The sequence below is a fragment of the Coloeus monedula genome (genome assembly GCF_965178545.1).
Source record: "Coloeus monedula genome assembly, chromosome: 8".
NCBI lineage: Eukaryota > Metazoa > Chordata > Aves > Passeriformes > Corvidae > Coloeus > Coloeus monedula.
This window is the reverse complement of record NC_138788.1, coordinates 1,466,305-1,483,195: the sequence shown is the minus strand read 5'-3', so window position 1 is coordinate 1,483,195 and position 16,891 is coordinate 1,466,305. Positions and strand designations below refer to the sequence as shown.

At 47.4% G+C, this 16,891-nt stretch overlaps 1 protein-coding gene across 2 annotated transcripts in view; it reads right to left on the bottom strand.

Moving 5' to 3' along the window:
- Positions 1 to 16,891, bottom strand: part of PRKG1 (protein kinase cGMP-dependent 1) — a gene marked incomplete at both ends in the record, with an annotated part of 370,579 nt that overhangs the window by 90,582 nt on the left and 263,106 nt on the right. For both annotated transcript variants that reach the window (XM_082285730.1, XM_082285731.1), the window contains one exon: positions 2,703 to 2,780. In XM_082285730.1, the coding sequence (XP_082141856.1) occupies positions 2,703 to 2,780 (78 nt within the window). The remainder of the gene's footprint in view (positions 1 to 2,702; positions 2,781 to 16,891) is intronic.

The following is a 16,891-nucleotide window of genomic DNA, read 5'->3' as shown; positions in this document are numbered from 1 at the left end:
CTTTGATTTCTGCTTGCTGGGACTTGGGGAAACACGTTAAAATAAATAAACTAAACGAGCTCAGGAGTGGGGTCAAGTGGGGTGGATGGAGCTGACAGGGAACAAGGGGAAAAGGATCTTGGTCCTGAAAGAATTATCAGTGGAGGGTGGACTGGGAGAAAACAGAGCAGAAGTCTTTCTGAGAGGAGTGATGGGCTCAGAAATGTAAAAAATAATCTCTGCTCACATCAGCCTGGAGAAGAGAAGGCTTTAGGGAGACATTAGAGCAGAATTCCAGTGCCTAAAGGTACAAGAGAGTTGGAGAGGGACTTTGGAGAAAGGCCTGGAGTGCCAGGACACAGGGAATGGCTTCCCAGTGCCAGAGGGCAGAATGGGAGATTGGGAAGGAATTGTTCCCTGGCAGGGTGGGCAGTCCCTGGCACAGGGTGCCCAGAGCAGCTGGGGCTGCCCCTGGATCCCTGGCAGTGCCCAAGGCCAGGCTGGACACTGGGGCTTGGAGCAGCCTGGGACAGTGGAAGGTGTCCCTGCCCATGGCAGGGGTGGCACTGGATGGGCTTTAAGGTCCCTCCCAAGCCAGATCATTCCGTGATTCTGTCACTCCAGACACTCTGACGTGACAGGCAAGGCAGAGATTCCCTAAGGAGCTCTCCCTGCTGCTGCTCAGGCTGACTGCAGACACTGCAGCTGTGATCCCAGGAACAGGAGCTGCTGCCAGCATTTTCCTGGCTTACTGAGCTGCCTGGGTCAAGTTTTACCACAGGACATGGGGGGTGATGGGCTCCAGCTTCAGAAGCTGCCAGGCAGCACACAGGGATTCTAAAATCCTGTATTTCATTGGTATTTATTCCATGTTTCACTGCTGAGGCTCTATCCCGGGCTGCATCCTTAGCATGGATTAATTATTACATCCACCCAATGTCCTAAATCAGGCATTAAAATGAAACCCTCTCCAACCCCTTGCATCCATCAGCCACCGGTGTCTCTTTCCCAAAGCAATAAGCTCGGAAGAGAAAACTGGGCAGGATTTAACTATCCCTGTGGGAATTTCTGTCAAGCCATCAGGCTCCAGCTGAGAGTCTGGGAATTTCTCAGCAAGTGCCCGTGCCTTGTTTTATTTTAGCTCCCTTTTTCTGGCCAGCAGCTGTCACAGCAAGATAAAGGAGCAGAGGCCAGGGACAAAGCCAGGGAGCTGCTCCAGGAGGAATCCAGGGCTCTGCAGCAACAGCCAAGGCCATGGGAGGTCTTCTCCATCCTCTGGGTGAGGGGTAAGGGCTGCAGCTCAGCAACTGGGATTTCCTTTTCACATTTCTTTGGGGATTGAAGACATGTTGGAATGAGCCCAGAGGAGGCCATGGAGATGCTCCCAGGGCTGGAGCCCTTCTGGAGCCAGGCTGGGAGAGCTGGGGCTGCTCACCTGGAGAAGAGAAGGCTCCAGGGAGAGCTCAGAGCCCCTTGCAGGGCCTAAAGGGGCTCCAGGAGAGCTGGAGAGGGACTGGGGACAAGGGATGGAGGGACAGGAGCCAGGGAATGGCTTCCCAGTGCCAGAGGGCAGGGCTGGATGGGATATTGGGAAGGAATTGTTCCCTGGCAGGGTGGGCAGGCCCTGGCACAGGGTGCCCAGAGCAGCTGGGGCTGCCCCTGGATCCCTGGCAGTGCCCAAGGCCAGGCTGGACACTGGGGCTTGGAGCAGCCTGGGACAGTGGGAGGTGTCCTTGTGTGGGACTGGATGGGCTTTGAGGTCCCTTCCCACCCAAACCATTCCAGGATTCTGTGGCTTCTGGGAAGGGATGGGATCCACCTGACCAAGTGGGGCAAAAGCCTCCCTGGCCAACACGGCTCCAAACATTTGACATGGGAGGCAGATTGTCCATACTGTGGGAAAAGAGGGAATATTATTTCTGAGTGAAGGGAAGTGAAAGGGCACCAAACCAACGAACTTGGATTTCTGCAGGCTGCGATTAAGTTCATTTCAAAAACTTCTCCATGCAATTTTTATCAATCTGAAAAAGACCATGTTTTCCCTTCCAACGAAGACTGGCTCCCAGAAAGTGGAAGATGATGGTGGGAAACAAGTTGGCAGCTGGAAATCACTGTGCATTCCCTCCAAAATCTCCATCCTGCTATGTGGAAGGAAGCCAGGTGTCTCTTGAGTGTATTAGGCAGACTAAAAAAATTAGAAATAATTGTTGAATGGAAGGAAAAAGCTTGGTCTATAAAATCCCATCAGGATTTTATGGGAAAAGAGGTCAAAAATATTTTCCCTATGAGCAGTGGAAGAGAAATTTAGACCTTTATTTTTCCCCATGGAGAGAGCCCAGACATCCCTGCCTTCCTGTTACTGAATTAGGAGAAGTGGGGAAGAGAGAGCCATGGGAATGAAGCCTGGAAGCCAGCCTTGGAAGAGGGATGCTTAGCAAAGAAATCATGGAGTATTGAGGGTGTACTTAAAAAAAAAATGAGGTTTTTGCGGTCATTTAGCCAGAGACTCAACAACAGTTTCTGCCCCAAAGTGTTCCTTGGGAGCGCATGTGCAAACCAGCAGGGGATTGCACTTCCAGCCCTTCAGGCCACTCTTCCCTCCTGACCCAGCCAAGGAGTTTAATTAAATGTCAAGTGCTGCCACATTTGTGCCTCAGGAGGGGAGGGGGAGAGGCTGGAGCGGGGTTTGGGGAGCCCCTTGCCCTGGGAGGGTGTGAACTCACCTTTCCTTTGCTGATTATGAAGAAGGTGTCCCCTCGAGCCCCTTGGCGGATAATGTACTCTCCACTCTCGTAGTGAGTCTGCAAGAGGGAAAAAAACCCAAATGAAGATGAACAAATAAAAGCAGAGCCTGTTCTCCAGCCCATGTTTTGGCAGCTTTGCAAGAACATCACCCTGGACCCATTTTATCCCAGGCTGACATTGGCTGTGACTTGAAGGTTGTCCTGTGGCGAGGAATACAATAATTAAACTGGAAGCGTTTGTGGCTTGCCCATTTTTCTTCTGGCTGTGCTGGTGCCAGCTTGTGCCCAGATGAATTATCCTCACAGCCGAAATCTATTTTTAGCACGTCAACGAGACAGAGGAATTTCCAACAGGGAATATGCTACACGAACTAAACTGCACTAAGAAGTCTGGTGTTAAAATTTTCTTTTTCTTCTTTTTTCTGGTGCTGGTTTTGGTGGCTTTCCAGCTTTGCTAGATTCAACAAATAAGTTTTGCTCTTCTCCCGTTATTACAGCCGTTTAATCTTTGTTTTGCCTTATTTTGTGGAATAGTCCTTGCTAAATTCGTGTCACAATGCTGGCATCCAAACTTCTTAAATATCTTCATCCCTTGTGTCACCCCAGCAAAGGCAACGTGCACTTACACATCACCAGGAAACCCAAATATTTTCTAAACTAACACTCTCAGTTGATATTTAGACCCCCCAAACCTTGGAATTTTCATCCCAGATGCTCTGCCCCTGCAAATTCATCCAACATCAGGCTGGGGGGATGCCAAGAGCTTCCCATCCAACTTCCCCTGCATCTCCCATGGGATAAATGTCTGTTGGATTTTTCAACTGTGCCCAGGAGAGCTAGAGGCATCAGGTCTGCTCTATCCCAGCCCAAATTTGGGACAAAATCACCCCAAAAATGCCCTGCACTCACCAGCAGATCTTCTAATCCCAAAGTATGTATAAGCCAGCAAGGATTGGAGCTAAAACAATTAATTGGGAATTGAGCCAAATCCTCAAATTTGGTTAAGCTTGAGACGTTTCCTTTATTTATTTATCTTTACACATTTATCTTTTTGGTGCCATTTACAGACTGATAACAGAATTCCCAAGAAAATAAACAGGCAAAACCTCATGTAAAGTCACTGGGAAAAACAACTCTGTGGTTTGGGAGCATTTGGCAAATGAGGATATTAAGGAAAAGGAAGTATCCTAAAAAACCAGAAGGTATCTCTGGCAGCTCTAGGACAGAATTATTGAGGGAAGGTCCTGAAAATCCAGAGTTAAGGGAGTGGGTGCTTCCACCATCCTAAACAAATTCTGGGCAAATAAAATCACAAAGTCAAAGCAGTCATTAATACTTTCCACACTCCCCAGGACATTGATACATTAAAAAAATTAAAGTTCTCCATCAGAATCTCAAATCCTGAATATTACACCGTGTCACTCTTGAGGAAAGGGACTGGAGGATGTGGCTCAGGAACAACATTTTGTGGGTTGCTGTGACCCTGACAGGACTCCAAGGATCTAAAACTCGCAGCTTTCCCTATTTTCATGTGCCAGAGTGGGAAGAAGGAGAAAAAGTAAAAAGCCCGGAGGAGACCTGGACACAAACTTGCAGATTTTTATTGCTTTTGTGGGGTGTTTTTCTGGAGAGCAGATTTAAGGTGCACATTTTTGACCATCCAGGGTGAGATTCCTTGGAAGGGCCTGATTTTAGAAGATGCTGGGATCAGATCCCTTCAAATGGAATCTTGTAGGCACCCAAAAATCTAATTAATGAAAATACTGGGTTAAGGACTTCCAAATTGACTACAGGTAATCCATATTCATTAAATACAATAATGGTGTTTTTATTTAAAATACCATTAAAATACCATTCATTTAACGGTATTTTATTTTTCTTATTTACCTTTAATAGTATTTCTGGGCAGTTTAACATGATAAACCTGCTTCTTAAAAGCCCATTTCTTGGTCTTGCTCACCAGCTACCACCAGCACCAGCCACTGCAGAACTGAGTCTCAGTCCTGCTGCTGTATCCGATTCCCACCCACAAGTTCCCTCAGTGTCCAACCCATAAATTCCACCCAGCCATTCCCACCCCTAGCTCTTCCCAGTCATTCCCACACAGGGCTCTTCCCAACCCATGTGTCCTCTCAAACTTCCCACCCATGAATCCTAACCATTCCCATGCATGAGTCTTCCCGAACTTCCCACCCAGAACTTTGCCACAGGAATGGAAGGAGCACCAATTCGAGCTTCAAAGCACACAAAGCTGCCTCCCACTTCAGCATATTTTGTCTCCTCTTTTTTAAACTAAACTCTCATCTCAGCCAAGTCCTTCTTCATTCCAATCACATTCCTCTAGTCCTTCCTTGAGTGCCCCATCACTCAGAGCTCTCACTTCGCTTGACCTGCTCCTCACTGGTGCCTCTTTCCATGCCCTCCCTGCCACCCACATCCTCATGTTTATGTATTCCAAGCCATTTCTTTCTCAGCTAATTCCACCCGAAATGCTTCGTGCTTGAATCAACCCATCCTTCCCCACCCTCTAGCAATGCTCCTGCCCTTAAATCCTTGTTTTCTAACACAAATCAGCTCATCCTGAGGTCCGCCCTTCTAATGGAATTCTTGCTGTCAGTTCAGTCTCAGAGCACCGTGCTGGGCAGGCAAAGTGCCCGAGGGCTTGCTCAGGGCATGCCGAAGTGGAAATAAAGACAAGGCTCTTGCTTTTAGCCCCATACAAGAGGCAGCGATACCTCCTCAGGTACCTCTGGTACCATCACATAAAGTTCTCTGAAGAAGCCTTTTGGCAAAAGTTCACAGAATCCCAGGATTCCTGAGGCTGGAAAAGCCTTCCAAGATCATCCAGTCCGCCCTGTGCCCGATGCCCACCTTGTCCCCAGCCCAGAGCACTGAGTGCCACCTCCAGCCCTTCCTTGGACACCTCCAGGCATGGGCACTCCAAAGCTCCCTGGGCAGCCCCTGCCAAGGCCTGAGCACCCTTTCCATGGGGAAATTCCTGCTGCTGTCCAAGCTGAGCCTCCCCTGGCCCAGCCTGAGGCCGTTTCCCCTTGTCCTGTCCCTCAGCATACGGAGAAGCTGGAATCTTTCATAAAATAGCATTTCCAGCCTAAATGAACAAAAGCAAAGCTCTTCCTCCCTTTGAAGTCCTCCATCAAGTGCCTCCCATGGAGATCCCTGTTTGTCCAGTAAGAGTAGCTTCTATAAAAATATCAGGGGCTTCTTTCCCCTTTCTTCTACTGTCAATTTTACTTAAAACAACAAAAAAATCCCAGCAGCTGGCAGGGGGAAATGCCCACTCAGCAGGTGGGAGAGGTTAAGACATGGATAGGTCTCCATGACCTGCTCCAGGTACCCCACAGGAGAACTACCAATCTCGTGATCGAGTCAGATTATGCTCTAAAAAAGGCAAACATCCTGTTTTATGAAATCCCTCATCCTGTGCAGAACGTCAATGCATGGACATGGACATTTCTTTGAGTGGAGAAATACCCAGTGCAAGCTCTCTTCAGGAGTGACTGGATTTTTATGAGACCAACTTGTATTGAAAACAGACAAAATTAGAAACAATGGGGCCCAATAGCACCAAATTTTGTCAATAACCTCCTGTTTTGAGTCCCTGTGCTCCCTGAGACCAAAATCTCCCTCAAATCCAGGACCCAAAGCAATGTACAGACCATATTTCACTGTCCACCCCATTCTATCCCCCTCAGTAAAGTTAACTGTGTGAATAATTTCTTTGTCCCCAGCACACCAGGGCACATCTCACCCACCACACAAAAAAAGTCACCTTTGTAACTTCAAATCTTCACGTCTGGGTGAAGGACTTTGGCCCACTGAGCATGGTTGATCAGCCACAAACTTCAACTGGAGCTTCTGCTCCCAAATACCACCAAAAAGGAGATGTCTGAGAGCCTGCCCAGACCTCATGAAGAAACCTTGACCAGGCCTCGTGGAGAAACCTTGACTAAAATCGAGATGTCTGCGAGCCCAACCAGGCCTCCTGGAGAAACCTTGAGTAAAAATGAGATGTTTGAGAGCTGACCAGGTCTTGTGGAGAAACCTTGACTAAAAATGAGATGTTTGAGAGCTGACCAGGTCTTGTGGAGAAACCTTGACTAAAAATGAGATGTTTGAGAGATGACCAGGTCTTGTGAAGAAACCTTGAGCAGGGCTCAAGGAAAAACCTCAATTCGGCCTCATAGAGAAACCTTAACTAAAATTGAGATGTCTGAGAGCCTGCCCAGGCCTCATGGAGAAACTTCGACCAGGCCTTACAGAGAAACCTCAATTAGACCTCCCACAGAAACCCTGACTAAAAATGAGGTGTTTGAGAGCCAACCAGGCCTTGTGGGGAAACCTTGACTGAAACGAGATGTCTGAGCTGGACTAGGCCTCCCTGAGAAACCTCCACTCTGGAGACCAACGCATCCATCAAAGTTCAGAAAACCTCCTTTTTCCTCCACCTGGATGCCTCGGAGTGCTGTTTATGCTGAGAATGTTTGGGAAAAGGTGGGAAAAGGGGCGTTTGGAATGCTCTGTGACCCACGGCGCCAAAGGTCCCCTCAGGGGAGCAGAGGCACAAAGGTGGCTTTGAAACGAGGAGTTTGACTCCCTGGAGCTGGGTTTGCACCACACAAACCAGTGACGGCAACATGGGGTTGAGGACAGTTCTCCATGTCCCACCCGCTGCATCCAGGGTGTATTTAAAATAAAAATAACCTAAATATGTCATTTTGCTGCTGCTTTAAAAAAATATTCGCAGAACTGTCTGCAGAACTCCAAACAGAAACAGCTTTTAGAAGATTTATTTTTCCTGTTCTGCATTTGCTGCCTTAAACATCTTTCAGGTCTAAAATGACAACAGACATGTTTTATTTAACAAAATAAAATGGAAAAATATATTTATTTGCTGAAAATGCTGCGAAACCAAGCAGGTAAATATCAGTCTCCTGTACTGAATTCCTTAAGAATCACACAGATTTGTTTCCCTGGTTTTACAGTGTGTCCCACTCCCAGGGATTATCTAAACAAGCTGCTCCTTGAAACAGCCAAAGGGGAGGATTATCTTTTTGTGGTCCTCTCCTCATTTATCCCTAATTTTTGACACTCAAGCCATCTCAATGCCCAAGCAGCAGCTTAACTAGAGGGCAACAAGTGGGAAATTAAAATATGAGGAAGATGGAGGGCTGAGGAGTATAGAGGGTTAACTCATGCCCTTAATTCCACAATAATTATGGAGCACAAAATTGGGAAAGGAGATGAGGAAGGGGACCTAATTGTAGCCTTCCAGTACCTGAAGGAGCTACAAGAAAGGAGAGAGACTGTTTCCAGGAGCCAGATGTGCCAGGACAAGGGGAATATGGCTTCCCACTGCCAGAGGGCAGGGATAGATGGGATATTGGGAAGGAATTGTTCCCTGGGCGGATGGGGAAGGGCTGGGATGGAATTCCCAGAGAAGCTGGGGCTGCCCCTGGATCCCTGGCAGTGTCCAAGGCCAGGCTGGACACTGGGGCTTGGAGCAGCCTGGGACAGTGGGAGGTGTCCCTGCCATGGCAGGGGTGGCACTGGGTGGGCTTTGAGGTCCCTTCCAGCCCAAACCATTCCATGATCCTGTGATTCTCGCTCAGCTGGCTCTAACTGAGCTGCAGTGTCCTGCAGCAATTTTTTTGTTTTTCAAACTGATGGATTACAAAGTTACTCTTCCTCCTTAAAGATCCAACCCTTTGAACTCCCACCAGCACCCTGAGTGTGCATTTTAGAGCAAAAGCTGTGCTGTGACAGTGCCAGGAGCCTGTCTCCCTGTCAAATCCTTTTGGGAAACATTTCCTCTGCACTGGTGCACTGTGGCTCCTTAAGGGGCTGCGACAGCGCTGAGGAAAACACTCCTGGGAAGGAGCTGGACCCTCGGGCTGTCTTCTCCAACTGTGGGGCCTTCTGCACTTTTTGGGTTGATTCCAATTCCTGCAAAACCATCCCTGAGCAAGGCTCTTAATGCACCTAAAGGGGCTGTTTGTGCGAGGATGCAGCCCAGCTTCTGGAATAACACAAATCATGGAATTCTAGGGTTGACTACAGCTGGGACACACGAGGCTTATTGATCCAACTCCTTACTCTGAGAGTAACTGCTTGAAACCAAACTAAGATTTAAGAGATGACTCCCCACAATGAGTTCATCTGTCCTCCACTGAGGTTGTATCAAGATATAATCTGCATTATATCAAGATATAATCTGTGCTTCTGAGGACTCGGGGATTGCTCCAGGGAAAAGGAGTCTAAGAGGATGTATGGAGACAGTCAAAAAAGGATATTCAACAATTATTTCATTGAAGCAAAAGCAAGTACAGCCTGCACCTAATCCACGGGATGCACACTAAAATGGAGAAACCAGAGGGGATAAACAACAGGACCCTGCTGGTCCTGAAATGTAAAGATGTGAGAAATGTTCCTAATTTGAAGTTCTTTGGTTAAATGATTGCTTTAATTTCTGGTTGTTTCTTTGGGGGTTTGGCACTGCTGTTCCCTGTATCTGCATTTCCCTGTGCTGTGCTGAGAGGCAGCAGGAGGGAAGGAGATGGGGCTGGCACCCTCCTGCTCTTCCTTTTTCTCAAAACCTCCTCCCCATTTCAGTGTCCCAAAAGCAAAAAATCCTCCACAAACTGAGCTGGACCCACAGCTGAGCTCCTGGGACAAGACAGGAGATGGGAATAAAGTTATACAAGTGGAAACTGTGGAAGAGAGAAACTCATCACATTCCAGTTTAGAGCAAAAGGCCATCTCCAAACGGTGATTCTTCCAACTCTGACCAAAGCTCTGACAACTCCTCAGGTAAAACTGCTGGTCCTGAAACCCAGGCTGAATTTCCACCAGGAATTCAGGTCTTTTGCATTGAGCTGTAAACAAGACCCTACTGTTGGGATAATTCAGGAGCTTCCTGAAGCTTGACTTCTCTCCTGGAAAGAAGCAGCAGCTCCACATCTCTGGCATTTCCACGACCCAGAGCACGCAGCTGAGCAATTTGGTTTCCTTTGACACCACCTGAGTCAAGGTCTTTACACCAGAACACCCAACCTGAACAAAACTCTCCTCGTGCCAATGGACAGTGGAGAAACAGGAGCGTTGTGACTTCTGTGAGCTGTCAAACAGGATTTATTAGGTTTGACATTAAACGAGCAGGGCTCATCTCAGAAGCGCCCTAAACCCAGTGGCACCAAGGAAAAGGACATGAACTAGGGATCAACCTTCCTCTAGCTGTGGAAAACACGGCTTTTGACTGGGGTTTTATCCCCTTTATATTCCACTGGACTTCAACCCAGCTCCTGCAGAGCGCAGTTTGCAGGGATACCTAAAAGGCAACAAGGAGGGTAAGGGACTGTGCTTGGCAAATGCTGGCCCAGGCTCCTGCTTTCCAAAGGGAAGGTGCACAGATGGAAGGAGCCGCCAGCCCTTTCCTTCTACCATTCCTGGAATGCCCTTGGGACTGGCTGGAGAGCAGGAGCTGGCCCGTATGGCTGAGGATTTGTTGTGTTTCAAACTCTTCTCTTTTTTAAGGACCATCTTCTGAGAAGAAACAGGAATTTGGGAAGGAGAGGATGCTGGAAAAGCTGGGAAGTTCAGAGATGCAGATGGAGATGAAGAAGGCAAAAGGTCAAGACCAACCTCAAAGATCAAGAGGGAGAACTCAGAGTTCAAGGATTAAGAGAGCAGAGAGATGACAGAGGGTGAGAGCAGCATGGGGTCAGGAGAAATGGGAGAGGAGCTTCAGCAACAAGATTTTCCAGGAAAACAAGAAGAACTGATATGGAAAAACCTCAGGATTTATTCCCAGGAGAGATAAGAGAGAACAAACTAACTGGGTAAAAGGCAATAGTGGTATTAGGCCACAGATCAAGCCACAAATTGGGGTAAAACCCCACAAAGCTTTGCCTGGGAATTCAAATAATACCAGATTCACAGATAATGACTGCGAAATGTGGAGAATTAGCTGAGAATCAGTAATTAGAAAAAGGATCTCCAGGCAACAGAGTGGAATTAATTCATCAGTCACCCTGAGTAAAAATTAGCAAACAGTAAAATTCAGCAAAAATAAAAATACAGTTTAAACATAAATTGAAAAGGTTTGTGTGCCCTGGGCCAGTCACATACGTGGAATTTGAAGCTTCTGTAGGATTGAAATCTCTATAATTCCACGACATTAGCAGCCTCCTTTGGACATTAACACACAGGAACTTTGAGGAAATCCAAGCAGAACCAGAACGCCAGGACAGCACCGCACCACAAAACCTTGCTCCAGTCACCAGCAGCTCCAGTCCGCGGGGGTTTAACTAAATTTCACTGAAATGCAAGAAAAGAGCTGCTCTTCAATCCTTCCCCAAATAGCTCTGATTTGGTTTTCTTCCTCGTGATGGAAGAATGGGAATCCAGTTGCCCTCCCTAAATCCACAGGTCTGTTCCACAGTTATTAGAATGGGAATCAATTCCTCGCCAAAATGAAACTGGAAGTAAACAACTTAAATCAGCAGATTTGTTTCATTTCTGTTCCTTCATTTCCTCCACATTTTGCATGCTTATTCACCCCAGGTATTTGCATTGCCACGAGGATCCCAGAATCCATCCAGAATCCATCATGAGGAATAAAAAAATGCACATTAATTCAATATATTCAGCCACTTTTCCAGCCAGCCACCTGCTGTGAAATGTATTTTCTTTTTGTGATCTAGACCAAAGAGGAGACTTTACATCTCTGTATGCAAATGCACTTCAAATCATCACTGGAAGGGAAATCATGGAAAGCATTGCATTTATCCATCCTCTACAGACTTTCACTGGAACAGGTCATTTTCCCAGTTTAAACCCCCAAATTCACCAGTCGCTTCCAGTTAGAGGGCTCTGTGCAGGTGACACCTGAGTTTGGCAGAGGAATTAAACACTCTCTCAGTTCATATTCCCTGTTTTATCCCCACAGATTCGGGCTGGAAAATCTCCTCTTTTTCCCTTGATTTCTCTCATCAGCTCCCCAAAAGGTACAAAAAAGGCAGAGTTTTATCAGCCCACACAATACAAACTCAGTCTTTATTCCCAGTCTGCCCAACGAGGAATTCTGGAAAGGAATCACACTTCCAGAAGATCAAATGTTTGCCCCAAATGTATTTATTAAAGCAGCAGGTGAACTTTGTGTATAAAACGGGAAAAGATAAAATCTCCATTTTTTTAAACATCAATAACAACTTTCCCCAATGGAAAACAAAGCTGCCTGGAGCCCCTCACCTGGGTTCCCACTGTCTCCTTGACAACAGAACTTGGAAAATTGGGATAAAACCTGTATTTCACAATAGAAATGCAAAATCTCTTCTCCCTAAGGGCAGAAATTAGTATTTTCTACTGTTTAATAGACTTTCTGCTGCTAAAATGGACATGGCTGGAGCTGCACGAGCCTATTCCAACTTTGCTTGGAGGAAGATTTTATGGGAGCTTTCCACTGCCTCCAACTTATTCCAGGATTTCGGACAACTGGAAAGAAGAAAATGTGAGGAGAAAAATAAATCCCATCCTGAATCCAGAAGATGGTGAAAGTTGAGATTTCTGAAGGATGAAGCACATCAAGAACTGACCCTGCAGCAGCAACACCTCCATCAATCTCTCCTGTAATGACCCCACTTAGAAATATTGGACTTTTCCCATCTATTTTGGGCTTTAAAGCAGATTTTTTTGGGAGCATCTCTTAAATCAGTCCTGAAAAGAAAACCAGGGCAAGGCTGGGCAATGTAATCTAGGTCAGATTTTTGGCATGAGGCACAGCTGACCCTTTCCGTACCAGGCAAGGACACAATGATCCCAAAATTCCTTCAGCAGGGCTTTTTTAAACTCCAAATTCTACTTTGTGTGGCTTTCTCTGCAGGAATTTGGGAAATGCCCAAATGGATTTACAAGCACAGGAGTCTGACCCCAGTGGCGATGGGATCCCATCCCACAGAGCCAGGGAAAATCCTGGGACAGCGGCGGCTTAGAGCTGGCAACAGCCACGTTATTCCCATTTCCCATCCCTCCCAGGGGACAGAAATCACAGGATGGGAGGAGCAGAGCTCATCTCTTCCCCTGAGTGAGGAATCTCCTTTCCCACTCCAGAAGCATCCTAAGTTTTTCCAGCAAGGAGCCATTACCCCCTCATTTGTCTCACTTATTTCCATTTTCTACATGTTTTGAGTTCATAAAGCCTTTTTTTTTGCAGCACGAGATCCAGGCTGAACGCAGGAGAGCACCTGAAGCACAAAGATCCCTGTTTTCCATGACTTCCGGTGAAGAACCACAGACTTGGATCATCCCAAGATATCCACAGAGTTTCAGAATATATTTGGCTTTGGGAGGAATTTCCCCCTCTTTTTGGGAGAAAACCGAGCTGTGCCGAGTGTGGGTGAGCTCCCAGCAGCCAGCTGAGCACTGGGATGCACTGGGAGAACTGGGGGATGAACTGGGAGCTCCTGTGTGCCACAGCAGGGTGACAGCAGCTCGTGTTTCATTCCAGACATCTGGGGGACATCTGGTGCTGCTGGAAAACCAAAGGAGTCGGGAAAGTGATCCAAGTGCTCCTGAGTGCCTCGGGCAAGGGCTTTGGGGAGATGCTGCCCTGACCCCTCCCGTCCCACCTGCTGGGAAAAACCAGGGATATGGAGCATCCCCCAGCAAAGCTGGGCTGTGTCCCAGCCCACATCACACCTCCGAGAGATGACTGCAAGGAAATTATGGAAAAAAAGGAATTTTCACAAAAATACTTGATTTCCTTTGCTGTCTCTTCACAGACCCCTCAAAAGTCCCCCTTTTTAAAATGGGAAGAAACCATGGTGAGTTGGAATATTTTCAGTATTTCCACCCGATAGGAAGCAAGGAAGGAGGGACCTGAGGCCTTCAGGACACGGGTAAATCCCACCTGGAGCTCTCAGCGAGCACGTTCTGACTCCAGGACCAGGATTTGCCATCCCCTTTTCCAACCCCAAAACAACCATGGACAGCACAGGGTTAAACCATGCCAGCCCCAATTCCTAACACTGTATTATCCATAGGCTATGGGCTATTCCAGCAGCTCCCATTGCCCAAATGGTTATTAGGCTGCTTACAATTGTAGCAGAGGGTGCAGGAACCCAGAATCAGTCTTGAGGTCGGAAAGATCTTGGAGAAATGAACCCTTCCTGATCCCAGTCTGCATTTTAGAGGTGGATTCTCTGTGACTCTGTTTCATTTCTCTACATTTTAACCACGGGATTCTCCTGATGGAAGCTCACCCCTCGATTTCCATCAGATATCCATCACCAGTTCCAACGGGCACAGAACTGGTCCTTCCTTCACCTCCACAACGCTGGCCACGATCTGCTGGGAATCAGCCCCAGTCCAACCCTTCCTCCAAGGGAAACCCAGATCTCTTACGAGGATGCTCCAAAAAAAGACACCAGAGGTCACCTCCAGGCTGGAGTTACACCAATGGTGACCTCAGGGAGGATGTTCTGAGATGAAAACTTCCATCCCTGCTCTACAACTGCTCAAGTTCTGCACCCAAAACTCTGTTTGACCCCCAAATCCAGGGTGAATCCCAGCCACAGAATCCCAGGATGGTTTGGCTTGGAAGGACCTTAAAGCTCATCCAGTTCTATGCGCAGGGACACCTTCCACTGAACCAGGCTACTCCAAGCCCCAATGTCCAACCTGGCCTTGGACACTGCCAGGGATGAGAAATGGGACAGTCCCATGCTCTTCTTACCATAATCCCTGAAAACTTCCAATGAGAAGAAGTTCCATGTGTGTTCAACACCCAGGAAACTCTGAGAATCGGGACTTCTTGAATTTCCTTCCCTTTTAGGGCCAGGAGGAACCATCCAGATCACTTAATCCTCAGAAACACAAAAGCAAACCCCAAACCCCCTTTATTCCCATTCCCAGTCACACCTAAAGCTTCTCCAGCAGAACAAGATCCCTTTTCCACCAGGAAGGAACATGGGAAGGGGACGGAGCTGTCCCCAAGCACTCTGTCCTAGTGACAGGTAAATGTGCCAGAGGGAACCCTGCAATCCCCCAGCACCTCACCAGACCCACGGGATCTGACCCTACAGCGATGAGTTCACCTGGAAAGCTTCACGGGGTATTCCCTACGGAGGACAAGAGCACAAGGTGTTGAAAATACAAATAAATTCTCTCTGCCATGTGCTCTGCTGCAGCATGGAGATAAAACCACTCCCATGTCACCTCAGCAGGAACTCCAGTCCGAATGCTCCTCCCTGCCTCGGGCTCGTGGTTGTATTTTAGGGTATCCAATGCCACTAACCCATGGATTAAGAAATGGCTTTTGCTGTCACAAGGACAATTTTCCCTTCCTGTGATTACAACCCAGACACTGCAAACGCCACCCCAAGAATGGGAATTTCAAATGCATCCCCCAAGGCCTCTGAGGGGATGTTTAAAACCAGAGGCACAAACCCTCAAGTGTGAGCAATCCCATTTCCCAAGGGAAATCAGTTCCCTGGGAAAGGATGCAGCCGTATTTTGAGGAGGTCTGGAATGGGAGGAGGATCTCCCCACTTTCATGTCTGACCTTTGCTTTAAAGCTGGGTTTTAACGACGGATCCCATTGCTGGCGGGTCTCCAGCTGATCTTCCCAGCATTCCCAGCCTGGTGGCCATTCCTTGGGTGGCCACAGGTGTCTCCATGACCACATGGACTGTTCCCTTCATTTCTTTTTCCTAATAAATCCCCGGCAGGACTCGCTCAGGAGGGCCCGCAAGCCAACCTTGTCCCAGATTCCAGCAGGTGTCACTGTGGGCAATGCTATGGGAAAATCCAGCGGGGAAAATGTTGGAATCAAAGGGAAAACACCCCTCAGGGTAATTATTATTTGGGTTTTTCCTGAATGTAATTGCTGATTGTATTTTATCCCCGTTTTTACAGATCCAAAGGCACTGTCCGTGTTCACTTCTTCAGGGCTGGAGGGTGGAAATCACGGAATATTTTCAAGTAAGCACCACTTTGGGTTTTCTTTCTGGGGTTCAGCCCCACCAAAATTAGGCCATACATGTCTGTAAGTAGGGATATGTGGGTGAGAATTAGGGAATTTTGGAAACTGCTGAACGAATTCCCAGGAGGAGATGCCCAAAAGACCAGAGATCCACACGCTCTCCTTCCAAGCTTATCCCAAAGGACCCAGACCAGAAAGCAAAGCCCTCAGCACAAGACAGGAACCTCATCCATGGGGAAATCTATCCCAAAAATCAGGGATGTCAGGAGCACTGTTTGGGAAGAGGGGCTTGAGCTGTGCCACCTCCACCACAGCAACCCACCCCATGCCCAAATGTTAATTAAATGTCAAGCAGAATTAATTGATTGGATTTGCTCCACCCAGGAAGTGAAGGGCAGCCACCAACCCATCGGTCCCAACCCATCTGCAGCAAAGGAAACGCCTGGAAGAGCAGATTCCATGGGTTCCTGGCCCCAGCGGTGCTGCAAAGCCTCTGAAAACTGAGATCAGTAAACAAACAGATATTGGGAAATTAGGAACAAGGCTGGATCAGGGAAGAGACAACTCAGAGCTCCTGAGTTGTTGTGACCTCTCTGTTGTCCCAGGTGCCATCAGAAAATCCACATCCATCCTGTGTGTCCCTAACAGAGCCTGCAAATCCACCAGGGCAAACAATAAATTACAGATTTGCTTAAATCCTTTCTTTTCATATCTGTGAAACCCTGGAAATCATCTAAGATTACAGCAAAAAATGTTTTGTTTTGCTATTTTCCTTCCTTTTCTAGCTGGAAAATCCACTTAGTGAGCATAAAAATATCTCCCAGATAGGTTTAATCCAAGTGGAAATGGGGACTATTTAAATCCCAACACCTGCATAGCCTTTATAAATTGACATTTTATCAGTGACCTCCTGAAAACCTGATCATCCACTCAATGCCCCGTTGCCAAAAATAATAACAATAAATTAAAGCAAGACAATCCTGGGATGAAGCAAATTTGGGGAAGTTTTCTTCTGTTTGATGCTGCCTTTGCCACTCGTCCTGCTGGTGACCACGGCACTGCTGGAGTGACTTTTCCCACCACTGGGAGGTTGATTGAGGAGAAGGAGGTGCCCAAAGAAGGGGGAAAAGCTGGAAAAGTGCTGGAAATGACGATGCTATTCAAGAGGCAA